The sequence below is a fragment of the Candoia aspera genome, chromosome 7 (genome assembly GCF_035149785.1).
Source record: "Candoia aspera isolate rCanAsp1 chromosome 7, rCanAsp1.hap2, whole genome shotgun sequence".
NCBI lineage: Eukaryota > Metazoa > Chordata > Lepidosauria > Squamata > Boidae > Candoia > Candoia aspera.
This window is the reverse complement of record NC_086159.1, coordinates 31304781-31330604: the sequence shown is the minus strand read 5'-3', so window position 1 is coordinate 31330604 and position 25824 is coordinate 31304781. Positions and strand designations below refer to the sequence as shown.

The window sequence follows — 25824 nt, the reverse complement described above, 5'->3', positions numbered from 1 at the left end:
CAAAATCCTGCAAGATGATGCTGTAAAGGTAATGCACGCTATATGCCAGCAAATTCGGAAAACACAAGAACGGCCATCAGATTGGAAAAAATCAACTTACATCCCCATACCAAAAAAAGGGAAACACTAAAGAATGTTCAAACTATCGCACAGTGGCACTCATTTCACATGCCAGTAAGGCAATGCTCAAGATCCTGCAAGGTAGACTTCAGCAATTCATGGAGCGAGAATTGCCAGATGTACAAGCTGGGTTTAGAAAAGGCAGAGGAACTGCCTTATCTGCTGGATAATGGAAAAAGCCAGGGAGTTTCAGAAAAACATCTATTTCTGTTTGATTGACTATTCTAAAGCCTTTGACTGTGTGGACCATAACAAATTGTGGCAAGTTCTTAGTGGTATGGGGATACCAAGTCATCTTGTCTGCCTCCTGAAGAATCTGTATAACGACCAAGCAGCAACAGTAAGAACAGACCAAGGAACAATGGACTGGTTTAAGATTGGGAAAGGAGTATGGCAGGGCGGTATACTCTCACCCTACCTATTCAACTTGTATGCAGAACACATCATGCGACGTGCTGGGTGTGAAGAATCCAAGGCTGAGGTTAAAATCGCTGGAAGAAACATTAACAATCTCAGATATGCAGATGATACCACTTTGATGGCTGAAAGTGAAGAGGAACTGAGGAGCCTTATGATGAAGGTGAAAGAAGAAAGTGCAAAAGCTGGCTTGCAGCTAAACCTCCAAAAAACCAAGACTATGGCAACCAGCTTGATTGATAACTGGCAAATAGAGGGAGAAAACATAGAGGCAGTGAAAGACTTTGTATTTCTAGGTGCAAAGATTACTGCAGATGATGACTGCAGTCAGGAAATCAGAAGACATTTAATCCTTGGGAGAAGAGCAATGACCAATCTCGATAAAATAGTTAAGAGCAGAGACATCACACTGACAACAAAGGTCCGCATAGTTAAAGCAGTGGTGTTCCCCGTAGTAACATATGGCTGCGAGAGCTGGACCATAAGGAAGGCTGAGAGAAGGAAGATCTTTTGAAGATGCTTTTGAACTGTGGTGTTGGAGGAAAATTCTGAGAGTGCCTTGGACTGCAAGAAGATCAAACCAGTCCATCCTCCAGGAAATAAAGCCAGACTGCTCACTTGAGGGAATGATATCCAAGGCAAAACTGAAATACTTTGGCCACATAATGAGAAGACAGGACACCCTGGAGAAGATGATGCTAGGGAAAGTGAAGGGCAAAATCCAAATATACAGATGCCTAATCTAAAATTATTGTACACAATTACTTAGGTTTTACAGTTTGTTTATTTATTTATGAAATTTATAAACCAGTTCAATGTTGAAAGACTCTAAGCAGTAATTAGATTAAATTAGAAATTATTATTCTACCCATAAAACCTATGCATATATACTAAATATACCAATATTAAGGTTCTCCACCACTTAAAACCATTGTGAAAAATCAGTTTGTTGCTACAAAATGTGAAAATTCCATATACTGACAAATAATAAGAATTTCATATAATATGCAAGTCTCTTCATCATCCCCCCAAAAAAACCCTTGTATAAACTTACTCCACAAACTGACTCCTATTTTCATGACTTGAAAAATAATAGTAAACAGTTTTTCAAGCTTCAAGTTCATACTAAGAGTGGTGAAAACTTCATCATATTAAATCATGCTTATCATATACAAAAACCTTTTCTCCTGAAATATTTATCCTCCCAGATATAACTTTAGTGAAAGCTGCTTCCTCTGCTCCAATTTTCCAAACTAAAGCCAAGTGGAAGTTGGTATCTCTTACTTTTTCAAAATTTCAGTAAAAAGCAGAAGTCCTTGTTTTTGCAATTCTATATTATTAAGATGCAAGGTTTCTTTCAGGCTCTTTATAAGAGGCTCTATGCCTAAGATAAAGAAAATATTAAAAGATTGATGAAGGTAGTTTATATGGATAGGAAATACTGACACAACAGCAGTTCTATCCTATATGAAAAGTCATGATTTACCATAAACAGTGTGGCATTTGGAAAAGAAAAGCTGTTCCTCAGTCAGAAGCAACAGGCAGCAATAAACTGACCAGATGAGAATTTCGCTCATGCAGAAGAGACACTCAAACAGAAATTCTGCAAGCAAAAACAAAATCATTCTATGACCAGCTGAACCAAAATAACTGAGAGAATGGATTGGGGAAAACAAGGTCATGCTAAATCCTACCAAGATAGATTGATTTGCTAGTCATTGATAAACATCTGGCATTCCAAAAAGAGAGGTCCTGATAGTCACTACTGGATATTGTTTCCTCCAAGGAAGCTGGTCTGTGACTCGGGGTTTTCCCAATTCTCAGCTACTGCTCAAGAAGCAAGTAGAAGCTTTAGCCAGAGGGAGATTTCTCCAGCTTCAGGTGGTTTACCAGTTAGAACCCTACCTGCACCAGGATACTCCAACATCTGTAACTCACATCCAACTCACCACTTGGTTGGACTACTGCTGTACATAGAACTTCCTTCGGAGGAAACTACAGCTGGTACAGAATGCAGTGGCCAGATTCCTGGTAGGACAACTCCACCAGTTTAGAATTACACCTATATAGCCCTAAACAGTGCAGCAGCACCAGGATATATCAAGAAATGCCTTGCCAGAGCTAAATCTGCTTATCAAGTCTCATAATTTAGAGAGGGCTTGCTGAAAGCCCCTCCCCCCAACTCTCAAATGGTTACAGTGCTGCTTAAAAGTTTGCAAAGGTTCACGTACTTTTGTCACACACAAATATGTAGCTTTGGATAATTTTCCTCAATAATAAATGATCAAGTATTAAGTATTGTTTAATTGGGTTCTCTTTATCTAGTTTTAGGATGTGTGGAGAACAGATCAGGTTTTAGGTCATACGTATGCAGAACTATTGAAAATTCAAGGCTTCACAAACTTTTAAGCACCACTGTACATGGGGTGTGGGCAAGATGACAGGTCTACTCTTTGGTAGCTTCTACTCTCTCCCCAGAGATATGTAAAGCCCCCACTTTGTTGACATTTCAGGAATAAAAGCAGTTTTATTCCAACAAGCTTTTGATCCATTTGACTGGTTGCACCTATCTTGAGTTTATCTCTGCTTTCTGATGTTTTTTTATTGTGATGTTAGTTGTTTTGTTTTCATTGTTGTATATTATCCAGAGTTCTCTCAGATTAGGAGAATTAGAACTACTTTTAAATAAATAAATGTTCCCCAAAGGAGGAAAAATATAGAAAAAGAAATGAATGTTAATAAAGCATATCCTACCAAACTTGGGAGGCTTGCTTTGAATAACTCTAATACAATCAGAGAAATTGCACTGAAGGGTAAAATACAGATACGTTGAAAATAGGAGCTTAAAGCTTAGTGAAACAAATCTAAATTGATGTGATCTGCTCAAAATGCTGCCAAATCTAAAAGCAAGCAGGCATTCTATTATAGGCACCAATGACAGGTTTGAATAGACAAGCTAGATGCAACATAGGAAATCAGAGACAGGATTCTTTTTTTGCTAACAATAAATAATAAATTGAGCTGTCAATTTTGATTGGAATCACAGCCCTGGGAAAATAGAATTTACACACACACTTCTTTGGCATTTTTCCAACAGTTCTCTCTTCAAAACCTATTAGTGTAAGAATAAAAAATCAAATACAACTTAGGAACCTGTTTCACCTCCACAGGTTATAGTAGCTTCAAGTATATGTTGGGTGGATTCAATTCAGATTAGGAAATGGGGCAAGAAAAACTAAGAATATTCCTCAGTCCCATATCAATTATCTGAATTCAGACATAGGATTTCTACATTGTATATTTGGCAGGCTTTGGAGAGAACTTTCAGATGTGTGGACATAACTTCCAGAGTTCCCAAGTCCCAAGTCATTGCTGAGAATTCTGGGAGCTTAAGTCCTCACATCCGGAAGTTGTTAAGGTTGGAAAATATTGCCTTTAGATCTCCTAATTTTTGTCTAAAAAACCCAATGACGATTGCAGATTACCTGTATGAGATGCAGGAATTCTCAACCCCAGCAACTTTAAGATGGCTGGCTGGGGAATTCTGGGAGTTGAAGTCCACACATCTTAAAGTTCCTGAGGTTGAGAAACACTGCAGTAGAAGTTGAGAGGTAGGTAGAAAAAAGCAAAGAAACAAGGTACCCTTTGACGAGGTACCCTTTGGAATTAGCAATGTACCCTTTTGTACAAAGAAACATGAAAAATGGATAGGCTACTTTAAAAAGCAAAGTAGAAGAATAGTAAAATTGATAAATATACTCATGCTAAAGAGAAGGAACAATAAACTGTGTAAAGGTATTCTAAGAAACAAAAGAGATTCTACATGAAATAGGTAAAAAAGGAACTGGGAAGAAATATATTGGCAGTGATTCTACAACAAAATTCTGGGGCCTATTCCCTAAGTGATAGTGTTCTCCATCTTTCCTTGAGTCAGAAGAAAAATATTGATTATTGATTATGTGCCATCAAGTCAGCGTTGACTCTTAGTGATCACATAGAAAAGATTTTCTCCAGGAGCAGAAAATTATTGAGTAATTAATTGATTATGTCCATCAAGTCATGAAATTTGCTGTTCCCATTGCTAATTACTATTGCCTCTGCCCCAGTCACCTGATTTCCATCCAAGGATCAGAAATATACATAATATTTCAAATGTTAGTAAAGGTAAAGGTTTCCCTTGACGTAAAGTCCAGTCGTGTCCGACTCTAGGGGGCGGTGCTCATCTCCGTTTCAAAGCCTTGGAGCCGGCGTTGTCCATAGGACACTTCCGGGTCATGTGGCCAGCATGACTCACGGAACGCCGTTACCTTCCCGCCGAAGCGGTACCAATTAATCTACTCACATTTGCATGTTTTCGAACTGCTTGGTGTGCAGAAGCTGGGACGAGCAACGGGAGCTCACCCCGCCACGCGGTTTCGAACCGCCGACCTTCCGATCGACAGCTCAGCGGTTTAACCCGCAGCGCCACCGCGTCCCTATATTTCAAATGTTAGCATACTATATATTTTTCTAATAGCATTACAGTGTTGACTTTTATATTTAATCTCTTTCCTAATGATCCCTATCATAGAATTTGCCTTTTTCACAGCCGCCATACACTTAGACATTTTTACTGAGCACTCCACTATGAGCCCAGGATTATATTCAGACTCCAAGTGTTTGAAATTAGGATATTAACCATTATATTCTAATTTCTCACTTAGATTATTTTTAAGGTTTTACTCATTAATAGTGATACAGCAAAAGTTCATTGAAATATAGCTTTTAAATCAAATACCATGGCATTCCAGAATATCAGACAAATAGAATGTCAAATTACTCTTGTTACCTGGAATATCTGCATGGATAAAGGCAGGAACATATCTAGCTGGAGAATGCACCAATATAGCAGCCATACACTGTATACTTGCTACCTGTAATACCTCATCTCTTGACAATAGCAGCTGTGGGAAACATCAAAATTTGTACTGAAGGATCATTTTTATACTAATCACAGTGAGTTCATTAGAAAATACATTTATTGAATATAAACAATATTTAAAAATTTAAAAAAATTGGTTAGAGTTTATGGGAGTTTTATTTCAAGGCTGAACAATCCAATGTTATTAAAAGATCACTAAATTCTTATAAATATATTCTTAGTAAAATACTTATTATGGGAATTGCACTGAGTCATAATTCCTTGCATTAAGAAAATAACACTATGTGCAGTAAGGAAACAAGAATTCCTATCCACTCTTCTCATTATATTTAGACATAATACAGAGACTATTGATCTCTTCTCCATCATAAAATATTAATTCACTGGGTGGACTATTTCAGAAAGAGGACTGCATTTTATTGTAGATCTCCTCTTCTGAGTTAGTTCCCCTTGTCCTAGTTTCTGTCAAGCCTGGGCTGCTCCTAGTGTACTGGCCATCCAGTTCCCAGCTGTTCCTTGATCTCATCTTGGGGCTGGTGTTTGAGTTCCAGAAACTGTAAGTTTGGGGGATCCATCTTAATGCCTTGGGAGTGGAGTTTAGTGAAGTTCATGAGTTCATGGTCTTTATGATGACTTGGCCCCAACTCATGTGGGAGAGCACACGCTTGTTCTGGTCTTTGTTTTTGAGAAGATGAGATGTGTAATGAAGATGGAGGGCATGTCCTTTGCTCTGGTCAGATCACTTCTTCATTAAACTGAGGACATGCTAAACCTCTATAAGAGCACAGGACCAATTAGAACAGCCTACCCCAAGTACCTAATGGACCCAGGTTTCCTGAGGGTTCTGGGGGTCTTCCCAATTCTTTGGCAGGCAATCTTGTCTCTTCTCTGGTTGGGGCTTCTGGGTGAGGACTGATGGCAGGTTAGATGTCCATGTGAGCAACTCTGCGAGCAGGGACAGCACTGGGGTGGAATCGCTGGCCAGGAGACATTTCTGGCTGACAAAAATCTCTCCGGAGAGAAGGAGAGATCCAGAGAATGCCCACTTGTGCTCTAGAAGAGCTGCTTCTTGTGAGGAGACCACAGGAACTGAGTTTCTTGTGGTCGATCACAAGCAGAGTAGCTTGGGAGCCGAGGGATTTACAACATGCCCTTAACTGCTGTGCAGCTCTTATGGACATCTGACTGGCAAAAGCCTCACTTTCTTGAACACCTTTGGATTTTATTGATTTACAACCTAAGAGAGAAATTCCAAATGTTAGGAAGATCAAAGGCTCTTGGTGAATTGCCTTCTTTTTGAAACTAAGAAGAGGAAAAAAATACATCTTAAAGGATTTTAATTTAAAAGCAAAAAGCTTAACAAGATTGTGATTCAATAAAGATTTAAACAGATAAAGGGGAAAGTAATTTTAGAAAACAGAAGACATAACTTTTTTTCTGACGAAAAGTGCCTTTGAAAATAGCAAAATTAATTAGACTAACAGACTGGACCTTCACGGGAATGCTGATTGTTTATTATTAAGGACAGTAGATAATTAGTGGATTTTACAAAACAAGAAGGTAAGGATAATATGAGCTAAACTGTGAGACTGTAACTATGGAGAGCTAATTGGGACTAAAGTGCTAAAGAGAGAGAAAAGCAAAAAAAAAAAAAAAAAGGAGACTCCTGCCTTTTACTTTCACCATAGTAATTGACGTACTTTCACTTTCTCATCATGGCAACCATAAGAAAAGCTGCTATTAGGACGCAGAGATTTACTAGAACAACTAACAGATATGGGTATTTAACCAGACTTATTGCAGAAAATGTTTGAGGAATTGCTAAAAAAAATGACTGCAATGGTTGCCAATAGTTTGGATGCTTTTAAAAAAAGAAATGGAAGAAAGATTTGCAGGAATAAAAAAGATGTGAAAGAATTGAAGAATCTGTAGGGCAATTGGCTGCAGACTTAAATTACTGACAAAGTGGAAGTTTTGGAAAGTAAGACAGAAGTTATAAATAGACAGAGAGAGAGAAAGATTTGGACAACTTGGCATTACTGGAACTGAGAGAAAAAGAATTTTGTTTAAGATTTGGAGTAATTCCAGAACAACATGGAGAAGATATCAGAGAAAAGATTGCTCTCTGTCTAATATCCTGGATTGGGAGGAAGATAACACTGAGACAAGATTGATAAAGTTTATAGGATTAATATACAATTTGCAAAATTAAAAAATGTTCCAAGTGATGTCCTTGTGCACTTTGTCAGGAAGAGGACTAGAGATCAAGTTCTGCAGCAGCATTTTAATACTAGACTGAGGATTGATAATACAGACGTAATTGTACTTCTGATTATAATACTACATAAGAGAAAATAGTATTTTTTTCTGACAAACTTAAACTGAAGAAAATTCCATTTAGATGGGACAATTTGGAGGGGGTGATTTTTACTTTTAACCAACAGAGTTTCAGATTGAACTCTGTGCAGAAAGCAAGAGATTGTTTTTTTTTAAAAAAATTGAAGAACTGGAGGAAATACAAACGGAACTGACAGTGACAGATCTGACCAAACAAATGCCGCAACAGATACAAGAAGTCACTGAAAGACTCCACGTTGGGTGCTACAGATACTTACTTTTCTAAAATCTTGGCCTAACTATGGACTATAAATGCTTAATGTGGAATATAAATGGAGCAAATGCTCCTCAAAAGAGAAAAAAAATTATTTGAAAAAGTTAAACAAAATGTGATCTGCTTACAAGAAACACATATTAGGAAAAAAAGATATAAAATATTTGAGTCACAAAAGTCTGGGTAAATAACTTACTTCAGCAGGAATGAAAAAAAATGGAGTTGTTTTGTATGTAAATCCACAACAAAACCTATATTGACTGATGATTATGGCAGATATGTTGTTTATTTTGTTGTTTATTCATTCAGTCACTTCCGACTCTTCGTGACTTCATGGACCAGCCCACGCCAGAGCTTCTTGTCGGTCGTCAACACCCCCAGCTCCCCCAGGGACGAGTACGTCACCTCTAGAATATCATCTATCCGGAAGTTAATCTACAGGGGGCTAAAACTTTGATATTGGGAATTTATCCCCCAAATGAAGATAAAACAGCATTTTACAAAGGACTTATGGATAAATTATTGGATTTTTTCATACGAAAATCAGTGTCTCCTTGGAGACTGGAATAGAGTGGTTTCCCCACAAAATGATAGAACTTCTGAGAAAAGTATTAAAAATACACAGGACAAACTACCAAAGATTTTTTTTTAATTTAATGGATAATTTGGAGCTTGTTGATGCATGGAGATATAAAAATGCCACAGTTTGGTCTAGTGGTTAAGGTACCAGGCTAGAATCCAAAAGACCATAAGTTCTAGTCCCGCCTTAATCATGAAAGCCAGCTGGGTGACTTTGGGACAGTCCCTCTCTCTCAGCCCAACTCACCTCACAGGGTTGTTGTTGTGGGGAAAATAGGAGGAGGAAGGAGTATTAGGTATGTTCCCCAACTTGAGTTATTTATAAAAATAATAAAGAATTTAAAAAATCTTTAAAAAATGACGATTAAAAAGAATATATTTTTCTGAAAGACATAGGTATTTTTTAATAATAGATATGATTTGGATTTCTAAGGCTTTGGCTATTAATGTTTATAAAGTGAAGACATTACCAAGACTTTGTAAGGTCACAATCCAGTGACTAACTTTTAAAAGGAAAAATTGATTTTTTAGGTGGAGATTGAATGAGATGTTATTACAAAAGGACATGGCAGTGGAGGATTGTAAAAAGAAGTTAAAGGAATTTTTTGAGAATAATCTTAATAAAAGTACAGAAGTAAGGACAGTTTGGGATGCATGTAAAGCTTTTGTAAGAGGATATTTTATAGTGTATAGTGATAGTGAATTTAAAAAGAAAAGGCAAGAGAAGATACAAATGATCTTGGATGAGATTTAAAAAAAGGAAGAAGAATTTAAAAAATCCCCAGGGATGACAACTGTTACTCACCAAATTAAACTTTTACAGAGGCCACAATCTATGTTAACAGTGAGAGAGATGGAAATAAAGATGAACTATACAAAACAAAGAAATGTTGAATTTTCAAATAAACCAGGGAAATGGTTAGCATATAAGTTGCAAAAAGAAAATGAAAAGAAAGTGATATTAAAGTTTTAAGAAGGGAATACTGTAATAACAGATAATGCAAATATGCAAAAAATGTTTCATTACTATTATACTACTTTTTACAAAGGTCAAGAAATTTCCTGGGAAAAAATGGATGAACATACATACATACATACATACAGAATTTACTGAAGATTATAGAGAATAAGAGACAAATTTTTGAATGGACCTATAAGAATAGCTGTGTGAAGCTATTAAAAAGACTAAAACAGGAAAAGCACCTGATCCAGATGGGTTGCTGGCTTCTTACTCTAAATATTTTGAGGATGAGCTTTTGCAACCTTTAAAACATGTTGAATATTAGTCTACAGAATGAAATTATTTCTGATAGCTGGAAAGAGGTTAATACAGCACTAAGACCTACAGAGGGACAAGATATGACTTTAACAAGAAATTATTGGCCAATATCTTGTTTACTATGATTTTGACTGAAAGGTTAAAGATAATTTTACAGGACTTTATTCATGAAGATCAATGTGGGTTTTTACCTAAAAAACAATTACGAAATAATATTAGAAATGTTTTGGATATTTTGAAGTACTTGGAACAACATAATGAAAAATAAGCTGCATTGATTTCTTAGATGCAGAGAAGGCTTTTGATAGTTTGAATTTTTGTTTAGAGTTCTGGAACATATGAATCTTGGAGATAATTTTATTAAATGGGTAAGATCAATTTATACTTCTCAGAAAGCATAAATAATTGTTAATGGAGAACTAACAAAACCTTATGAAATTCAAAAAGTGACAAGAAAAGGATGTCCGCTATTTTCACTTTTATTTATTTTAGTTCTTGAGGTACTGAATAGAGATGTAAGACAAGTTGTGAGAATTATGGGAATTAAGATTTAAAAAGAAACTTATAAGTTAAGGACATTTGCGGATGATTTGGTGCTAGTTTTGGAAGATCCATCAGAGGGAGTAGAAACATTAATGGGAAAATTAAAGTAGTATGTTAGGTTTTAAGATTAATAATCAGAAGACAAAGATGTTAACAAAAATATGAAATGGGAAGATCAAATAGAACTGATGGAGAAAACTGGTTTTAAGATTGAGAAAAAAGTAAAATACTTTAGCATGATAAATATGAATTGTATGCTATTTCAAAATAATTATGCTAAGACATGGAATGAAATTAAGAAGGACATGTTAAGATGGGAGAAATAAAAACTATCACTGTGGGGGAGAATCTCTGTGATAAAAATGAATGTTTTGCCAAGAATTATGTTTTTGTTTCAGACAATACCTGTTTTGACAACTGAAGTACCATGTAAACAATGGCAAAAAAGTATATCTAAATTTATATGGCAAGAGAAAAAAACATGAGTTAAATATAAAACATTACAAGATGCAAAGGAAAGAGGAGGACTGGGTTTATTGGATTTGAAATAGTATTTTGCTGCTTGTTATTTGGTCCTGATGAAAGAATGGTTGTTTCTGAGAAACAAGAGTCTTTTATAGTTAGAAGATCACAACCTGAGGTTTGGATGGCATGGATATTTATGGTACGATATGATTAAAATTAATGTGGACTTTAAAAATCATTTTATTAGACATGCCATATTGAGAATATAGAATAGATATAAACCCAGGTGGATCTCAGCTCAAGAAGCACATCACAGAAGAGAAACAGCAAAGACAAATGGTTGATGTACCATGAATTATTGGAAAACCATCCAGGGGAATCTAAAATAAAATCAAGAGAGCAATTAATAGCAGAAGGATATAGTTGTCAATGTTTTTCCTATTTACAGTTATCAGAAAGATTCAAATGGACAAAAAGACTTATGGTATGGAGCAAAATAAGACAGAATTTGAAGTACAATTGTGCATTGATGATGAACATGTAATTGCTAAAATCTATAAACTTTTGTTGAAATTTGAAACAGAGGAACAACAGGTTAAAGAATGTATGATAAAGTAGGCTAAGAATTTTGGTTATAATATACAGATGGATCAATAGGAAAATATGTGGTTAAAAGGTTTGAAATTTACATTGTGTTATGATCTCAGAGAATTTTTACAAAATGATGTATTGTTGGTAGATGATGCCAGATAAATTATCTAGAATGTATAAAAGCAATTCAGATGTACTTTGGAAATGTGAACAACATGAAGAGACATTTTATCATGCTTGGTGAACATGTAAAAAAGCTAAAAAAAATTGGATTCACATCGATACAGAGGATTTTAAAGATTAATATTTAATTGAAGCCAGACCTTTTCCTTTTCGGACTGATGGATAAACAGAAAAAAGCCATGGAAGATAATTTCAATATATGATTACTGTGGCGAGTTTATTATATGCACAGGGATGGAGAGATTCGACACTACCCACTATGGAGGAAAGGCTGGTGAAATTGACAGGTCTTGCTGAGATGGATAAACTAACTTCTTTGATTAGAGAAAAGACATTATCTACATTTATTGGTGACTGGAGACCTCTTATGGACTTTTTGTGTAAAAATGAAAAATGAACTTGTGATTTATGGCTTTGATGATTAGTAGGGCGAGGATTTCTATGACCTAAAAATGTTAGAAATATGCAAGCATTTATGACCTTAAAACCGTTTAAATATTAAACGGTTAAATATGACCAGTTAAACCAAAATATGACTTTTAAAGCAAAAAAATGATTTTACAATTTTTCTGAAATTAGCACCCAATTTTTAAAAATCTGTGTTTACACAAACACACGTACACACACGAATTAAAAGGTTTATTCTACTGCACTTCCAGTGCAGAAGTGCTAGTATCGAAGGAATCAAATGAACATTTTGAGAATAAAATGGTCATCCCTGGATTAGTTTTCATTAACAGCAGAATTGCATTGGATGACCACGTGCATCTTGAGGTTATCAAACTCAGAGCGCCTTCTGTTGTTCACCAGTATGTTCTTGTATCTGGAGAAACTCCGTTAGACATCACAAGAGGTTATAGGAACAAATTTGAAAAAAGCAAACTCATCTGGAGAAATTTCTGGCTCAAAGTCTTCAAATTTTGATTCGAGTCCATTTAGAACATTACTTATTTTGCAAAGTGTTGAATAATCCAGATTAGATTGCAGCACTCTTTGCAGTTTATCACTAATTTTTTCAGCCACTTTCCCCTTTGCTTGCTTTAAATCACTCTCAGTTTGTTTTACAACGTTCAGTGCACCACTAAGTTCCATTCCTACAGTTTCAAGGTGGGTGATTGCTCTTGATAATCCACTGAAGTTAGATCCTATATATGCTAAATTTCCAGCCAAGGTTTCAGAAAGGGAATCTTGCACAATCTTGATGGAGGAAGATTCAGAACAAATTGATTCAAATTATTTAACTATCTGCTGCAAGGAAGCATAATTTATGAAATAATACATAGCCACATCTAGCCAAGTCCCCCAACGCATCATGACAGGTTGGGGAGGGAGAGCCAAAGTAGGAGCAATTTCTTTGAACTTTTGTACTCGAAGTGGAGCTTTAACGAACATTTTTTTCCCATTCGAAATGATCTTATCTGCATCAGGATAGTTGCTTCAAATCTCTTCGGCCACTCTGTGTAAACCATGTGCAAGGCATGTGATATGGATCATTTTTGGATAAAGAAGTCCCTTGGCTGCTTTAGTCAGGTATGGAGTGGCATCTGTTACAAAGAGAAGGATATTTCCCCTTTTTACACCATCTGGCCACAGTAGTTTCATAGAATCGTCAAAGAACATAGCAATAGTGGAATTGTTTACTTTTTGTAGAGTTTCACATGTTAAGAAATACTTCACCAGGCTTGTCACATTTCAGAGTGACAATAATAACTGTCATGAGTACTGATGGCGAGCAGGAGGGGGCCTCTATCCAGGGGGGAAAACGCATGCATAGTACTGAGGAATTAAGCAGCCATTCAAAGAGACACAGATCAGACCCGCCTTAACTTTTGGGGTTTATCTGTCTGGGTTTTCCCATGCTTCTTCAGTTTGTTAGGATTCTCGGTCTTATGTAGCAGTAATAAACACTAGAGACCTACTCCGCGTCTCAGCGTGATTCCTGACTGTTAGGACAATAACATTGGCTATATATCTTCCGTTTACATCACTTGTTTCATCTATTGAAACCCATATCTCAACAGCAGATCTTATCTTTTCTAACACATCTTCCTAGCAGGCAGAGATGTAATTTTTCCTTACAGTTGATTCATTTAGAATTGGGTGACTGGTATACTTCTCCAAAAAGTGCCTGAGGCTACCACTACCTAATTTCCTTAAGGAAATATTTGAAGTAACCATCATTGTACAGAGATCCTTCCAAAATTCTGACTGGGTATTTGATGAACCTGCATTTGAAGAAGCAGCTCTCTCGAAAAGGAGAAGTTGCCTGTTCTCAGTGAAGGTAAACCTTGCTAAACAGCTCTTGTGTTTCGTGGTGTCACAATGTTGTTGAATATTAAAATTCTTTTGGGCCAATCCCTTAACTTCACACAATTTACAAAACATCACCATCGCTACTGAAAATCTGCTCCCCAAATTCTTGAACAAGACACCGTAATTTCACACTCACTGAACATCTACTTTTAGGCATGTTGAAATCAGATTGCAGCTCTCATGTGACTCCACCATCTAGAACACACACATACACCTGAGTTGGGAAGCAAATGAGAAAAAGAAAAAAAAAATAGGCAAATTCTCACTCTTTTTTTCAGGCCTGGTCAGGGGAGAAGCCTCTGCCTGCTGAAGTCATTTTAAAAAAGGTTGCTCTCCCTCTCTTACACGGACACACAGAGAGAGAAAGAGCCCTGAGTTGGGGAGCAAATCAGAAAAAGAAAACAAAACAGGCAAATTCTCACTTTTTTTTCCAGGCCTGGTAAGGGGAGAAGCCTTTGTTCCCACCTCTCTCTCTCTCTCTCTCTTACACACACACACCCCTCCCTGAGTTGGGGAGCAAATAAGAAAAAGAAAAAGAAAAACAGGCAAATTCTCACTTTCTTTGCTGGCTCAAACTTGCTGGCTTATCAGGAGGGTTGCCAATGACCAAAATATGACGTTTGTTACAAAATTAAGCAGAAATATGACATAGCACCTTTGAAAGGTCAAAATATGACTTTTCAGGCAAAAAAAAAGCATCTAATTCCCACCAGATTACTCTAAAACATGTTTTAACTTACTTATAAATTCAAATAAAGGTTCCAGAAAAAATATGACATGTCATAGAAATCCTCGCCCTAATGATTAGACAGGGTAGATTACAGAAAGAAGAGTACCATGATATAACTTTAGAGAGAGAAGTTAAAATATAATTGTACTTATAACTGCTGTAAAGAATATCTGAAGCCATTTCTTTGTATCTTTTCTTTTTTTTTTTCTTGCACTTTTTGCTTTCTCTTTGCTTTCTTTCCTTTTCCTTTTTCTTCCTTACTTTATATTAGTTTGTATTAGTTTTTATCCTTCTTTTTAAAAATTTTAAGTATATGTACTGTATATGTATATGTATGTATTATATCTCTTCTCTGGTTGGCCTGGTATACAGAGATGGCCAAGGAGTCAGATGAAGTTGCTCCAGCAAGACCTTTGTCCAACTGCCAATCATAAGCAGCTCCTTGATTTACTGAGAAAAAGCCCAATTTAAGATGCTGGTTATCACCTTTAAAGTTCTATACCAGATTATATTAGGTAACACCCTGTCAGAATAAAACCTGCCCATTCAATTGATTATTGTGAGTCTACTGAGAGTCCCTCCTCATTCTGAGATACATGGAGTGTGGACAAGGCCCCAGGCCTTCTCAATAGTAGTTCCCACTTTATGGAATTCTTTCCCCCTCCCCTGGAAGGGCATTCCCATGTTTCTGGCTTTTGGTAATCACATTAAAATTGCATTATTTCATTGTGTCTTTGGCCCAAACTGAATAAAGGTGCAATGATATGAACTTTTCTTCAATTGGAATTTTACTGTATTAGTTATTTGTTCTAGTTGTATAGTTACTGTTTTTATTGTGGGTTGCCCAGAGTCCACTGGGAATGAAGTGGCCTAAAATTGATATAAAATCAATTAATAAAAATAAGTGTATTATTCATCATGACAATTAAATTCATAACGATGACCAATTTGATGTTGGCTTTTACCAATCAATATTAGAATAAGTGCATTTCTATAAAGTTACCTTCTTGAGAATTAAGGGTAATAGACTGTCTCCTTCAAATAACTCAGGACTTGCAGAATCTGCTCCTTTTCCTGTAAAACTCATAATAACCGAAACAAAATTATCATATTTCAGCAGTTGCTTTAACAAACCTGCCGAAGAGAGAAAAAAAGAGAAAATGAAGAACAGTAGCAAATAAGAAATTGTACAATATTTAACTATGTCACCATTAGATCCCATAATATATTTGTACAATTCCTATAATTATAATAATAACAATCCATACATTAGGTCCCATAATATATTTGTACAATTCATATAATTATTGTAATAATCCTTACAATATTCCTTTAACATCAGATATTAGTATTTCCATTGATAAAGAGGTCAGGGCTCAGATGTACTTGAGACAACCCAGCAAATTCATAGCTGAACTGAGATTTAAACAATGTATTTCTCTTTCATAATTCACATTCTTAACCATTATGCTACTTTACTTATGCCATTGATTCTTAACCTGTGGGTTTTAGCCAAAAATGGATCACCATGCTTTTTAGTATGAATTGTCATGGTCCTGTAGATAAGCTGAATTTCTTCTGCATAAGCATGTTGAGGTATGAGGGGTGTGATAAATCAGAATGAGCTGTTTTGACTATACTAAGTACACCTTCAGTAAAGAGCAAGGATTGAGTTTCATCTCAAATGAATAGGCAAACCATCCAGTTCAGGGTTACAGCTGTGAGCAATAGTGAATTGTGCATCAGTTCTCAGAGCTTTATTAACTTAGCTGTAAATCATTGCAAAATACACAAGGGTAAACAGAGATAAGACAAGGGCTGGAAGTGATAACTCGGGGTAGGAGTATGTTTGCAGCAGAACATCTCATAAGAGAGCACTTGCACTTGCCCTTGCCTCTTGCTGTACACTTGCTGTAACAGAGAGTCCCAAAACTCAATTTGTTGTGCTAGCCAGGGAGTAAATACCAGGGCTGTCAGCCCTTAGTCTGAAAGTCCTGGGCTGATGGAGTTCCCGGGAACCTGTCAAAAGCCAGTATCAATCCACAAGATAGGAGCCATAAGGTGTTACAACCTCTGAAACCACATGATCCAGATCAGAAAGCAGGATAGTTGTTTCCAACAAGGAGGCAGGTGAGAGGGATGGTTCTATATAGTAAGCACCTCTGATCTTGATTAATTAGCAGATTTGATATTCTTTCCTCCAAACAACTGCACCAACTGTTGCTGATATGGAATTGATACTAACTAATATGGAAGAATTCCTGTTTTTCCAGCCAGTAACTATCTCAACAGAAAAAAAAATATTTTAATAAAGTAGATTTGCTTTTCAGTAAAATAAGTCTAACCTGGAATCACTGTTTTTGTTTCAAAATGTGCACTGATGGTACACTAACAGTATTTGGTGCATGCCAAAATATTTGTGATAGAGTAAAAGAAGTTAATCTACTGGTAAAAGCTTTTCAGCACCTTCACCATAGCGAGACTCTTACTTCTAAGAAGCTATCAGATAAGTTGGTTATTGTGATAAAAAAGATCATTCAGGATGTGATTTAATAAAAGTGTGGTCTCTTAATAGCAGCATTTTTAGTCAGTTGTGCCCAGGTACTAGCTCCAAATACACACATTGCTTCATCACTCTGAAGACATGTGACTGTCTTTAGGAAAAAAAAATCAACAATGTATGGTATTACACAATGAGATCAAAATATCTCTGTATGGAAATCATCTCCTGCATTCACCATTCTTAAAATTTTCATGGATACTGAAACTAGACTATATTTCAGATATATTTGCAGAACTTATTAAGTTGAATACTTCAGTGCTAGGTCATGACCAGACAGTGGTTAATCTAACAGAGAAGATGACAGCTTTAACAGATAACCTGAAATCGTTGAAGAGGAAAATAGAAGAAAACTAGATTGACCTTAAATTTGCTCCAGGAGATGAAAATGTTACATTAATGTTAAAATTTTGTCACTGAACTAAATCTTGATATAGATCCTAGAGGACGTGACAAAATACAACTGGGTGTGCAACCCATTTGACATTGATGTTGAAGATCTGGCTGATGACATTTCAAGCATAGCTGGCCTTTAGGCTTAGCAGATCCAAACTGTGCTACTGTTTTAAAAAGCAAACAATATCAGTGAATTCTGGATCAAAGTAAAAAAAAAAAACACCACAACCCTGGGAAATAAAGTTCTCTACGATGTATTTGTACAAAGCAGGTTTTTCTATGCTTGCAATCACAAAACCCAAATTTCAAAGCCAACTACAACCAAGAGCATAACTTCAGATGCAGCCTTTCAAATACATGACTATGATTTGAAGAGCTTTCATTCAAAGCTTATATAAAGTCAAGGATCACACTGATATTAATAAATAATAATAAAGTCAAACAGTGCATTAATCTAACAATAGCTATTTTAATTTGTGGTGCTTTTCAAATATATGTTCTTTATAAAATCAATATTTCATTATTATATTGTGCAAGTTCCTAACTTCATAATAATTAGTTATACTTTAGAAACAATAACACACTTAATTTTTGTAGACAACATTAATAGGATTTAGTAGGAAAAACATTAATAATTCAGAGCTGAATCATGGGTCACAAAGCTGGCCCCCTCTTGTCTTAGCCAGTCAATTTAATGTTCATTCTCTGCAGCTAACAACTCAATGTTCCATAATATTTTTATTTTAAAAATTTATTTTCATGTGGGAAATTTAAAATCAGATTGTTTTCTGTGAGAAGCATTATAGCTATTTTACCATATGTCTGAACCTAATCTGGAGGGATGTAACACTAGCCCAGTTTTTTCAAGTAAAGATACTCATCCCCAGTTAAGTTGATTATTTGTATGTGCTCAGTATCCAAAAAGCAAATGAAATCCTTACATTGACATTTATGCTGGATTTTAAAATGTTTTCCACTTTTCTCCAGATGTTCAGCATTCCAAAGAAAAGGATTGTTATTGTATATAAAGGTCATCCATAACAATTATGAAAATCCCTTCTTGTAACCTTTTGACTCTTACCCACAGAGTTAAGTTGCAGTTCCATGGTCTGAGCATTCTTCAAAGTAGTCAGAATGAGGCTATTCAGTTTATCTGTGAAATGAATAGACAACTGCTCTGCAGCACTGGGGACAGAATATAGCTTGCCATAAATATAACACACAGCAGCCTTTATCCTCTCACTTGGGTACATCAAGCCTGCAGCCAGATGCTCAATCATGTTACATGTTAAAGAAAATAGAAAAGCAGTTGTAATGAGAAAGTATTTATATGTCTGCAAAGGTATTTAGAAGAGCTCAGAAAAAATAATCACTGAAACCAAGTTCTGAAATGTCATATAATTTCTCATATTGCGCAAACCACTCAAATCTCAAGAAAGAACATTGGTTCTGTTTCAACAATTAATTGGAGATGGATAGATCTCCAAGCTGAGGGCCTAAAACTTTTGCTTTCAACATAGACAACATTGTGCTTACAATATAGATAGTGTGAAATACAGCTAAGTCTAAAGTATTTTCTCAAATGAGCCACCAGTAGCTAATTATCAAATCACAGAATATTTTAAAAGGCTAAAGGCTAATTTCCAGTCAGCTATATTTTTTTAACACTGGCCAAGCAGAAGAGAGCAGGTTATCTTGATAATAGTTTCTGTGAGGTTAACTGAGATTATATTTTAATCCTCTTTTTTACTGCTAGAAATATTCTGTGTGGCATCAAGAAAAATATTTTTTCATTATTAACTTCATTGAGTTAATATAATCACTGTACAGTTAAAATTCATTTGTAATACTTACTGTGTTCAGTCACTAAAGTATCAGCAAACAATGGAATAACATCTGCCAACTTTCCAAGAAGAATAAATACAGGGAAACTATTTCTTGTTGTGGCTACCTTGCATAACTATTGGGGTTGGGGGAAGCAAATCAAACAATTTAGAAGACAATCTACAGTATGGAAATCATTGCAATTAGCTTCTTTTCTCTCTATTCAACTATTTTCTTTGCTGCCATCCTGCTAAAGGTCTAGTTGATACACACAAGCACCCTCAAAACAATTCTCTTGATCAGGATACAAAGATATATTGTGTCAAAAGGCAATCCACAGATACATTCCAACAATCCTAAGGCTTTTAAACTCATTTAACCCTAGACCATCCCCCTGAAGACAAATTGAGGAAAGTTCTGAAAGCAAATGAGAAGGACAGAGAAAAGTCATATATTCCACTTGACTACTACAAATACCACTATCAACCACTGCTATAATATTTCTAAGTTACACTAATGGGTGATAACGTAAATGGATGGTATTTCAATCAATGTGAACAAGTGAACGGCAATCACACTTTTATTAAACTATTAAGAGTTTGACCACTTTTATTACAAGGGCTCGTGCAAAACAGTGATTGTGTTGTTTGCATCTCTAAAATATTTTCCTACTATAACTCCAGTAATATCAAGTCTTTATATAAACCTCATTCACCATCATAAAAATCTTTTTTAGAATAGCCCTGGAGTGCAATGTGTGTTAAGGGCAGACCACAAGAGTTTGCCTTGGTAGCATGTTTGTGGAAGATGTATGAGTGTTGCAATGCTCTGAGGAAGGCGTAGGAGGCTTTCAGATGTTGTTTACCGTTCACCTGCATGGATTTGCACTAGCTGCTGGACATGATAACAGCCAGTTTCCAAAGCGGCCTGGGCAGAAGATGGTTGCAGCTCAACCAGCAACATAGAACAACCCCTGCTGCAGTGAACCAGATTGATCATGGACCCACTGCCTGAACAGTAGCAGCAATATTAGCATCACTAAGCTGTTCGGCGGCAGCAGCGGTGCTTCATGCAGAGCTGCAAATACTCTGATCAGCTGATGGAGTTCAGCAGCTAAGCAACTATGGCAGAGTTAATGGAAATTTTTTTACCTGGTGGTGGTAGCAACAACAAATCATGCTACAATTGTTCCCTTAATAGCTGTGTCCCTCTGCTCAATAGTGGCAACCCAGAGTAGGCTGACCTTAGTATTTTGGAGTCTGAGTATCTAGGTACTTGTGGTGAGAAACAGTGGCAGCAGAATTGGGTCAGTGGTGGAATTTATTTATTTATTTTTCAAATTTATATAGCCACCCATCTTACAAACAAGTGACTCAGGGTGGCATACAAAGACCTATTGCTGACCAACCTGAGTTCTATTGCTGTGCTAAAGCCCATCACTCTGGACAGCAAGCATCTTACCTCTCACATAGAGCAGCAAGACTGGGTGAGAAAGGAACATATGTATGTCATTTACTGCTCATGGTCACCTCTCATATTACTGCAACAAGCTCTACATAGGACTGCCCTTGAAGAGGATTGGGAAGCTTCAGCTGGTGCAAAATGTAACTGCACAGGCAGTTATGTGCATCCCTTGATCAGTGTACATTACACCTCTGCTCCATGGGCTGTATTGGTTGCCAGTCTACTTCTGAGGGCAAATCAAGGTGCTGGTGATGATCTATAAAACCCTTCATGGCATGGGACCAGTTTATTTGGGGAACCACCTCTCTCTATCCATTAGTTCTGACAGGTGGGATATGCTCTGGTCCCATCTGCCAGGGAACATCATCTAGAGGGGCCCAAAAAGAGAACCTTTTCCGTCATGGCTCCAACCCTGTGGAATACCATTCCTGACCCTGCTAGCTTTTCACAACATGGTTTTGCCTATGGGCATAGGGACCTGGGAGTATGGTAGAGCTTGTGTAGTGTTATATTGACTGTTATGTATGCACATAATTAGCTCAGCTATGAATTTTCTGATTTTAAATGTTTTTTTATATTGTCTACTTATTGCATTGGCTTGCTGTTTTTCATAGCGTTTTTGTTTGTGAGCTGCCCAGTCTTGTATGGAAATAGGCAGCTACATTAATTTGAAAGATAAATGCCATCTTTTCGCAATACATATCTGAGAACTGTTCTGCGTAGTACCCACAGGACTTGGAATTAGATGGAAAAGGAATTCTGCTCTGTATTTGGAGTTGATAGTATTGGATGGTGTTACTGGATTGCAGTTGACTGAAGTTATCTATGCTCCCTCTAAGTGAGAGCCAGAGTGGGGCTGTGACAACCTTCTGGGTCACTCCAGTCAGTGATGGGGATATGAGGTGGCTTTGACCCCCTGTTGTCCCCTCCAAGAGCAGGTGGGGATTTGGGTATTGTGTGGTTATCTGTATGTATGATGGAAGAGCAGCTAGCCAACTGGAACCAAAGATCACTGAAGCAATCCATAGGAACCAGTTGGCCAAATGAGAATGATCATTGGTTGTTAGTTTAAGTTTGGATGGGGCCCTTTGGTCTGGGGGAGGGATGGCATGCACTGGGGGAAGGTGGACTTCGGGGGGGGGATGGAATAAGCAATAGTATTTCAGTGGTGATGGGAAGAGGGAGAAATGTCAGGGGATTGGGGGCAGGCCTCTCACAGGAAAGGTAGTTTGGGTGTTTTAGATCAATTCTGCATTTCATCCCACATAGCTTTTTCCCTACAAGTGATTATTAGACCCTTAAAGACCCTGGTCAGTTTGTAATAACGCTTCCCTCTCCATGATTTAACTGGTTGAATGAAGGTGAGGACTCCCCTCTCAAAGAGGAAACCCTCCTTGGTTTCAAGTGTGACATTAGCCACAATTCCAAGGTAGGGGCAGGAGTATGGCTATTGTCACCCAGAAAACTTGTGGTTTTCAAGTGTGCTGTGCCACAGATAATAAAATGTGAGTCTATATTCATGAAATTGGGCTCTAGAGATCAGATGGGATTGATGCTACTGTACCAGGCTCCCTGCTGCATAGTGGCTTCCCTGCCAGAGCTGCTCAACTCAATGGCCAGGTTGGAGGTACAGCTTCCTAGACATAATGTACTGAGAAACTGCAGCCTGCCTTCTCTGGGTGTGGAGTCAGAGGGGGCTCAGGAGTTCATGCTACCTGATCCAGGTCATCAAGAACCTGACCCAGGTGGCAGTGACATGTTGAACTGTTGTTGTTTTTTTGGTCTCAGGGCAGTGGTATCATGATTTGAATACAGAGAAAATTAACGTCAGTCCCTTGACATGATCAGATCACTCTTTGATTGCTGTGGAGTTCCATGGCCAAGTTCCTGCTACAGGAAGGTAGGTCTTATCTGATTAGTCCATCCAAGCATTTAATTGACCTTACTGGTTCTAGACAGAGTTTGGGGTTACTCCTGAGGCTTTAGTACACAAGTCAGCTGAGGCCTGCTTGGAACAAAAGGATAACAATGGCCTTAGATTGTATTGCAACCTCTCCCTGACCATGAATCCTAGAGAGTCCCTTGATTTTCAGAGGAATTACAGATGAAGCAGCAGCAGAAATGCCTAGAATACTGCTGGAGAAAGATAATGAATCCAACTGAACACAAATTAAGGATTCCCTTGTGGTGATAAAAGAGCAAATGTAATTATTTCTCCACTCTTACTGTGGTTGGCAGCCACCCTGTTTAAGATGACCCAGTGCCTCTTAGGGAAAAGGGTGGCTGAAGGAACACCCACAGGGCCGCTGTGAGGAATATTATAGGCATCTGATGGTTAAAGTTACTAGGATCCTCTCTGAGCTGGAATTCAGCTCTGCAAGTCCAGTGGAACTGACTGGAGTATGGTATTGCCTGGTTATCTGAGTGTATGTTGGTCCCATGGAAATGGACAGGATCCTCAGGGCTGTTAGTTCAGCCACCTGGCTTCCACTTTTCAGGGAAGGTTGTTGAAAAGATTATTGGGTTGCAACAAAAAATGGCATGGAAGCAGGTTATCTGGACCTCTTTCAGTCAGAGTTCAGATCTGGTTACCATATTAAGATGATATTGATTGTACTTGTTGATGAAATCTAGTGGAATAGGGATGGTGGTGGTGTATCCATCCTGGCCCTCCTTCATCTCTCAGCAGCTTTTGATACCACTGATCATGATATCCTTTCTGGACCAGTTCAGGGGTAGGAGTGGGAGGTACAGTGTTGTAATGGTTCTCCTCCTTCCTCCAGGATCAGTTCTAGTGCTTTGCAGAGTTCCACAGGGCTCTACTCTCTCCCCACACCTGTAACATTCCATGAGGCCACTGGGTGAGTTCATCCAACAGCACGGGATTATGTACCATCGTATGATGATTTATTCATTCATTTATTTATTTATTTATTTTATTATTCGAATTTCTATTACCGCCCATCTCCCCCCAAAGAAGGGGACTCTGGGCAATCTACAATAAAATTATCCTTTTAAAAGCCTCAGCATATAAAATTACAAAGTCAACATCCAAAATAATAAATAATAAATATAAAATCCAGGTGGGAGAAATTACATTCGGTAGAGAGAGCTCTACACCACCAGCCAGCTCCAGGAAGAGCTACTGCCCTTCCCATCCCAGGCAAGGTGGCAGAACCAGGTCTTCAAACCCTTCTGGAAGGTCAGGAGTGAAGGGGCCTGCCTCACCTTGGGGGGCAGAATGTTCCAAATGCCAGGCACCACTGCAGAGAAGGCTCGCCTCCTGGACCCAGACAAGTGAAACTCCCTTACCGATGGGATCCGTAGCATGCCCTCTCTGCATGACCAGATGGGATAGGTCGAAGTTATGGGGATGAGACAGTCCCTGAGGTAGCCTGGCCCCATGCCATGTAGGGCTTTAAAGGTCATAACCAACACCTTGAATTGGATCCAGAAGCAAACTGGCACCCAGTGCAGCTCGCACAGCAGTGGTGTCACATGTGCTGATCTTGGGTCACTCATCACTGCCCACGTGGCCGCATTCTGCACCAGCTATAGCTTCCAGATACTCTTCAAGGGTAGCCTCACGTACAGCACATTGCAATAGTCTATGTGGGAGATGACCAGGGCATGAATGACTGTCCGGAGGGCATCTCGATCAAGGAATGGGCATAACTGGCGCACAACATGAAGTTGCGTAAAGGCCCTCCTGGCCATGACTGCCACCTGCTTTTCGAGTAGGAGCCATGAGTCCAGGAGTTCTGCACCGGTTCTGAATAGGGCAGTGCCACCCCATCCAGAACTAGAGATGACAACTTCCCAGATACCGAGGAGCCGTCAATCCACAGCCACTCCGTCTTACCAGGGTTCAGCTGAAGCCTGTTGTTCCCCATCCAGACCCCCACAGCCTCCAGGCACTGAGAAAGGGCAGCCACCGCATCACTTACTTCACCTGGGATGGAGATATATAACTGAGTATCATCAGCATATTGATGGTACCTCATCCCGTGGTGACAGATGATCTCACCCAGCAGTTTCATGTAGATGTTGAAAAGAGGTTTCATGTAGATGTTGAAAAGAGGTTTCATGTAGATGTAGATGTTGAAAAGGATGTATCTCTAACCTAGGGTAACTAAGTGAAGCCATGAAGGTGTTTTCACAGTATTTGGAGGCTCTATAGATTATTGCAATGTGCTCTATATGGGGCTATCCTTGAAGACCACACAAAAACTACAGCTAATCGAAAATGCAGAACACAGAATGCATACCTTCATCCCCAGATTTGGAAGGGCCTAACCCTGCCAGCCTTGTGCTGAAGTTCTGGTTCTTCCCCAGGCATTGGGCCACACTACTGGATGAACCTGTCCTGGTGTTGTGACTGTACGTTTTTTAAGTCACTGAGTGCAATGAGTTGCTTTTGAATTGTCTTTGTTTATTGTAGGTTGTTTTTAATTGGTTGTAGGCCCACCAGAGTCACATATCAAATGGGTAGCAATAAACATTTAAATAATAATTAAATAATTCTTCTGACTTTTGTAATTATCAGAAGTACAATGAAAACATATTTGGTAGCAGCACATCACAGAAGACAGAAGCCTGTAAGTGGTATCAGGATGAATTACATAAATGCCATTCATGTGTGCTCACATCCCTAAATGAATGAACAGGTTAATACCACAGTACCACTTATTTATTCTATCTTTCATTCATCCATCCTTCATAGAAGTCTATTATTTTTTATAAATTAAGAAAAGCACTTATTTTTCAACTTACTTCAGTTAATGAAAAGCACATACTACCAAAATGGAAGATACAAACCTCTTTCTGA

The 25824-nt window shown here is 37.8% G+C and overlaps 1 protein-coding gene across 2 annotated transcripts in view; it reads right to left on the bottom strand.

The window, feature by feature from the left end:
• MEI1 (meiotic double-stranded break formation protein 1) overlaps positions 1 to 19403 on the bottom strand; it is a 58032-nt gene extending 38629 nt beyond the window's left edge. For both annotated transcript variants that reach the window (XM_063308464.1, XM_063308465.1), the window contains exons 1-5: positions 18790 to 19403; positions 15756 to 15886; positions 5366 to 5480; positions 2024 to 2140; positions 1822 to 1921 (exon numbers count right to left, since the gene is read on the bottom strand). In XM_063308464.1, the coding sequence (XP_063164534.1) occupies positions 1822 to 1921; positions 2024 to 2140; positions 5366 to 5480; positions 15756 to 15886; positions 18790 to 18988 (662 nt within the window). In that variant the 5' untranslated portion in view covers positions 18989 to 19403. The remainder of the gene's footprint in view (positions 1 to 1821; positions 1922 to 2023; positions 2141 to 5365; positions 5481 to 15755; positions 15887 to 18789) is intronic.
• Between the last annotated feature and the right edge of the window lie 6421 nt (positions 19404 to 25824).